Below are 6,293 nucleotides of genomic sequence, written 5' to 3'. Positions count from 1 at the left end.
ACGGCAGACTTTCCCATCGCGATACGCTTTTTGATTTCCTGACTGCTGGTACCAAGAGTGTTAACTGTGCATCTAACATACATTTTATTTAAAGGCTTTAACACAGACATACTGTAAAACTAAACACAAAAACTTCACTACTGACTGTTGTTGCTGCTGTTAGGCTCTGTCGAGTCGACTAAGGCTCATAGCAGCATATGAACAACTGGTCAGAACCCTGTCCACTCCTGCACTGTTCTCGTGATCTGTCCTGCTCAAGCCCACTGTGGTGGTCAATCCATCACGACACACAGCAGTAAGTGTTTCCAACAGATATCCTGTGCTAATGTGAGGCTATATTCTTTTTTTTTTTTCGTTTTCATTCATTTTTAAATTTTTATTGTCATTTAAGTGAAAATGTCCAGAGTGAACTGCTTTTTCCATTCCAATCCATACGCATTTTGTTTCACAGAACTGATAGCAATTCCTCCAGTATAACAGCACTCTTCCACTTTCTCCCTGTATTTTCTTTTCCAGTCATTTTTTTCCTATCCCTTCCTGTCTTCTTCTCAACTTTTTCGCTGAATTAATGTTGCCTTTCTGATCTTGTGTGGCTGACTGTTCGAAGACAAGCATACTTCGCTGATGTTAATAGTCACCTTAGAGATCTTGTCTATTATTCTGCTGAAAGTCACAAGAGTGAGTTCAGTACCAGGACTAAAGGCTCAAAGGCCAGATTTGAGGTTTTCCACCAGTCCCTCCTAGACCAGTAAGGCTATTTTTTGTTTGGTTTTTTTTTTATGATTTTGAGCTTTACTCCTCATTTTTCGGCCACCCTATCTAGTACGTCCTACTGACTGATTCCTTTCAAAGCAATAGGCAATGGCTGCTGGGAACGACCTAGTTCTTCTGGTGTCAGGATGGTGGAGGCTGGAGATCAGATGGTCTGTTAGTTTTTGGACAAATATTTTCCAAGCATCTTTGATTTTCTTTTCTGCTCTTTGTTCCAGATGGAGAGAGAGCAATAACTGTACTCTAGACATCACACACGACTTTTAAGACCCCAACTGCTACTCAGCAAGTAAAACACAAAATACTGTCTTTGTGGACTATGTTATGAAACTTGACCTTAATGTCCCTTGAGACTATGATCCTTAGCTCCTAAACCCAGAGCATATTATTAATATCATGCAGCTATATTCCTGATGTCAGACTTTATATAAAAATGATTAAATGTGTGGTCAACATGTCATGAAAATAAATAATTCTACTGCCTTCCAAGAGAATATTTGTATCACTACACCAAGACTGAAAATATTAAATTTTATATTAAATATCCTGAGTGGATAAAAACGGCCTATATAAATTCACTTACGACTACAAGTCTGGTACAAAAATAGAATGTTAGCTTTGTAATCTTTAAAAAAAAAAATCTAAATAAACCTAAGGTGAAGCCTGCTTTTCTAGTTGTATTTCTAAAACTAGAAGCATTCAGAATCAATTTAACCCACAGCTTCCTAAAGCATCTCAGCATGGCCTTAAAATGTTTAGATATGTTACTTATAATCCTGTTCTAAAGGGAAAACTACATTTAAAATGTTAAGTTTAAAAAATGGTCATCTCTTACTTTCTCTGTTCTAATTACTATTATTAGACTAAAGAAAATCAGAAGATAGTATTCTCAACACATGACTGACCGCACTCTTTTAATTATAGTGGAAAAGGACAAAAAAATAGTAGGTCATTAGCTTTGGCACTTGATTCATGAAACTTCTAAGAAATATAACAGATTTTAGCATCAGATAGCTATCTCAGCAAAAACTAACACTCTGATTTATGCATTTGTTATTACTCTTATTTTTGGAACAGGCAGAAAGTAAAATGAAAGTAAAAAATATCTTGAATTGAGATTTGTTAAGGAGAAGAATGGTCTGTGGGAGTAATACAGTATTTAATACAGTATTAAATGTTTATGATTTAGTTGTACAAATGTAGCAAATGGAATCAAAGTTTCACCCAAGAAGATAATGCAATACTTTTAAAGAATGCCAGTAGATATGAAAATAGCAAAGGATTAAACTATCAAGTTTGCCCAATATTGTTTCAGAAGCATGTTTCAAAATATGTGAACTTTCTCTAGAAAAGATAGGTAATAATGAATAAACCCTATCTATGCTGTCCACTCATAAAGTCTTCACTGCTAACAGGCTTATGTTCCTAAATTATAAATTAAAGATGACGACATCTATCCTGCAGAATTTTTATGAGGCTCAAAGTGAAAAAAAGAATGTGAAAGCATTCTGAATCCTGTACTATGCTATTTACGCTTATGATAGTTCTTAAGAAAGGACAATGCTATGTATGTGCACGTATAAAAATACACAGAATGAACTCGGCCACCCAAAAGTTAATCTAATATATGACAGTCAACTTTCCTTTGTAATACTTTTAGAAGTTATTTGTTTTCCTCCACTACACTGAAATTCAAAATATTAAATTCATTTAATATTTCTAAAACTAAAGGCCAAACACAGATCCTATTCAAAAGAACAATTTTTCAAATTGGATAAAATAACATTCAAATATTCTGAAATTTACCTTGCACACAGTTTCTAATCCATAAGAATTTTCACCTCGACTGGAGGCACCACCAATTTTTTCTACTCTACTTATCACCCCAAGGGAAGCATCTAAAACAAATGGAGGGTCCTACAGGAAGGAAAGGGAAAACAATTAATACTCAACAACTTACACCACATAATTACAGCACAGGAAAAAGTCTCAATCAGAAGTCCTTTCTTTAGGATTAATAAAATATAAACAAAACTGGTCATATATAGTTATACATTAAAACATTTAATCCAATAGTAAGTCTTACCCGTTCCATGCTTTTGAAATATAATCTGTAATTTGTGACTGTCAGAGTTCCTCGTACAGCACCAGTGAATGGACATATGTAAGTTACATCTTTGGCTGAAAAGGCAAGGAATCCAGAGTTATCATACATAGTACTAAAAACAACATTATCATCTTTTTGTAAACAAAAATGGAATTCTGATTGCTAGACTGATTTATGCTCAAAAATCAAGCAACAAGGATGGCCAAAGACTTTAGAAGCTCAATCCAAGCTCTGAACCATGCAGCAATCTGGGGCAGGGAATGTGGGAAAATGAGATTTGCAGAGGGGAATCTATCGTCTTTTGAGACACATCAAAGGAAATAAAGATGGTCATTATTTCTCTTGGACAGAACAGGTGTAAAAGTGGGGACATAGATGTGTGGTCTGTGAAAGAGGTGAAAATGCAAACATCACAGGGTATAATTACAACTCCTCCCATCACAGCTTCTGGACTGTCCCACAGATATGTGGGCCTTCCCAAGGTCACAGTCTACTTTGTCAACATTCTCCTAAAAATACAATATCAAAAACACATACATTGCATGAGGAACTTCTAAAAATATAGACTGTATTTCTATGGGATGTGCTACAGATGAAACTAAATGCATCTACTAAATGATTTTGCAGCAAAAGAATAGTTTAATAGAATATTATATTCCTGACCAAGCAATCAATTTCCAATTTTCTAGAGGAAAATCATAACTATTGCTTCATTAAATGATACAAGTGAACATAAACAGTGCTGTTTTTATCAAACATGAATCAACTGAATAAAGAGAGTTAAGTCAGTTACTCAAAACAATATCTGAATATAGTAGAATTCTTAAAGCCTCATATAAAGTTTTATACCAAACAACCCACAAATTCCTGATGTCATTATTGTAGGAAATTAGTAAATAAATAAGTGTCTCTTCATCACTCCACAGAAGTAAGGCACACTAGAATAACCAATGTCTAAGGACAGGGCATAACATATGTCACTGATGAGTCTTCCTGAAATCCTGATCATTTCTCCTTATAAAGTCAACCTTCCCGAATGATCTGTTCTGAATATAGATTGAAAAGGTATGCAGATAGGATGCATAACTGATGCACACCTTTCCTGATCTTGAACCAGGGAATGTTTCCCTGCTCTGTTCTGACTACTGCCTCCTGGTCCAATTATAGGTTTCGTGTGCACAATTAAGTGTTCTGGGATTCCCATTCTTCTCAAAGTTAGCCACAATTTGTCGTGATCTACACAGTCAAATGCCTTTGCATAGTCAATGAAATACAGATGGGCATTCCTCTGGTCCTCTTTGCTTTCGGCCACGATCCATCTAACGTTCGTTAGGATGTCCCTAGTGCCACAGCCTTTTCCACCTTCAGCTTGCACATCTGTCAATTCTTTGCTGATGTACTGTTCCAGTCATTTTTGGATAACCTTTAGCAGGATCTTGCTTGTGTGTGATGTTGTTGTTGTGTACTGAAGAGTTGTTTTGTACTGTAGCTTACCCTCCAACAGGTTTTGAGAGGTAATTAATCACTCAGGAGAAAAGTGCCTAGCCTTCTTCCACATACTAGTGATGCTGTTCGATAATTTCCACACTCTGTGGGATCACCTTTTTTTTTTTAAATGGTAATAAATATAGATCTCTTCCAGTTAGTTGCCCACGTAGAACCTTGCTTGCTGAAACTGAGGAGGACCTGAACCACTTGCTGCAAAAGTCTTCAATATAGACTGAAGCTCAATATCAAGAAAATAAAGATTCTCACTACGGGTCAGTCATCAGCTTCATGATAAACAGAGAAGAGACTGAGATTATTAACAGCTTCAGCTTGCTTGGTTCAACAATCAACACTCTTGGTACCAACAGACAGGAAATTAAAAGACAAATTGCACTGCGAAAGTCTGTTGTAAGGGTCCTCTCTAGAGTACTGAAGAGCAATGATGTCAATCTGGAGACTGTGTGCCTGATACAGGCCATGGTGTTTGCAATTATTTGCTGTGCCTCAGAAAGCTGGACAATGACTAGGAAAGACAGAAGAAGGATCGATGTTTTTGAGTTGTAGTGCTGGAGAAGAGTGTTGAACATACATAAGAGTGGACTATCAAGAGAACAAACAGGTTTGTCCTGGATAAGATGAAATGAAGCTGCTCCCTGGAGGTAAGGATTCTGAAGCTCCCTGTCACATACTTTGAGCACATGGCCAGGAGGGACTAGTCCTAGGAGAAGAACATTATGCTTGGGGTGAAGGGTAAAGGGACAGTGCAGGAGAGGAAAACACAGGATATGACAGATTGGCTCAGTGACTGGAGAAACGGGATGAGGTCTGTCAGATATAATGAGATTGGCTCAGAAGAGGGCAGAGTTCAGAGCTCTTGGACATAGGGTCACTATGAGTTGCAGGCGACCCAATGGCACATAACAAACCAACAAGAAGGACTGGGCAGAGTTCAGAGCTAATGAACATTGGGTAGCTATGAGTCGTGAGCAACTCGATGGCACATAAAAAAAGAAGAATCAGTCTTTCAAGGGCCTTTTAAGAAAACATAAAATATGTTTACAGCATCCTAATTTTCCAATTTTGCTTCTAATTAATGAATTTGCAAAAGATTGACCACTTTATAAAATTATTCTAAAATGAGACTTATCTTTTAAAAAACAGGACTAACGTTCAAACTGTCGCCTTAGAAACATTCTAGTATGAGCTACATTATTTGAAATCATTGTTTCCAACAGGTAGCTCATTGAGTGGAAAGCTTTTAAAATCAATGAAACTCATTTACAGAAAAATACCCAAACTTTCCTGGTACATATTTTCTCACCCTTAAGAATTTTTACCTCAACTTTCTTTTTAAATGTCATCAGGTCAAGTATGATCAAAATGACCCTATGAATAACAGATCTGACAACTGTCCTATCCTGAACCACCTTTATCATCCCTGGCACACTTAAGCCCACTGCCATCATCACTGTATCAATCTATGTAGTAGAGGATCTTCTTTTTTTCACTGACCCTCAACCTTTCCTGACATGAAATCGCCCCTCATCCTCACTGTTGTGTACCATCGAGGGTACTGGGTGGAAATGACCCACGGGCTTTTAGAGGCAGTAAACTGCCCCAGAAGAGACTACCTATCTTTATCCCAAAGACCAACTGGTGGATTCAAACAGTGTACCTTTACACTGGCAGTGCCATTCCTTACCAGAGCCACCAGAGCCCTCAAGTGGTAAAATGCCTTATTCAATGTTACGGAAAATTTTTGGTACTATTTTTACAGTTTTCTTTTTTATATAAGAAATTAGTCTTATTAGTCTATATCCCATGACTACATCCCTCTTGGGTCAATGTTGTTGTTGTTATGTGCCGTCGAGTCGCTTGCAACTCATAGCGACCCTACGTACAACAGCCCTAAACTCTGCGCTGTCCT

The 6,293-nt window shown here is 37.1% G+C and overlaps 1 protein-coding gene across 1 annotated transcript in view; it reads right to left on the bottom strand.

Annotated features, from left to right (window-relative positions):
* MTMR2 (myotubularin related protein 2) overlaps nucleotides 1-6,293 on the bottom strand; it is a 149,555-nt gene that overhangs the window by 82,657 nt on the left and 60,605 nt on the right. Inside the window, exons 4-5 of the mRNA XM_006887358.1 lie at nucleotides 2,858-2,952; nucleotides 2,578-2,688 (exon numbers count right to left, since the gene is read on the bottom strand). Of these exons, the coding sequence (XP_006887420.1) occupies nucleotides 2,578-2,688; nucleotides 2,858-2,952 (206 nt within the window). The remainder of the gene's footprint in view (nucleotides 1-2,577; nucleotides 2,689-2,857; nucleotides 2,953-6,293) is intronic.

The sequence above is a fragment of the Elephantulus edwardii genome, unplaced genomic scaffold (genome assembly GCF_000299155.1).
Source record: "Elephantulus edwardii isolate Elephantulus edwardi_28Jun2011 unplaced genomic scaffold, EleEdw1.0 scaffold00056, whole genome shotgun sequence".
Classification (NCBI taxonomy): domain Eukaryota; kingdom Metazoa; phylum Chordata; class Mammalia; order Macroscelidea; family Macroscelididae; genus Elephantulus; species Elephantulus edwardii.
The sequence above is the reverse complement of the archived record's forward strand: the minus strand, read 5'-3'. Positions and strand labels throughout refer to the sequence as shown.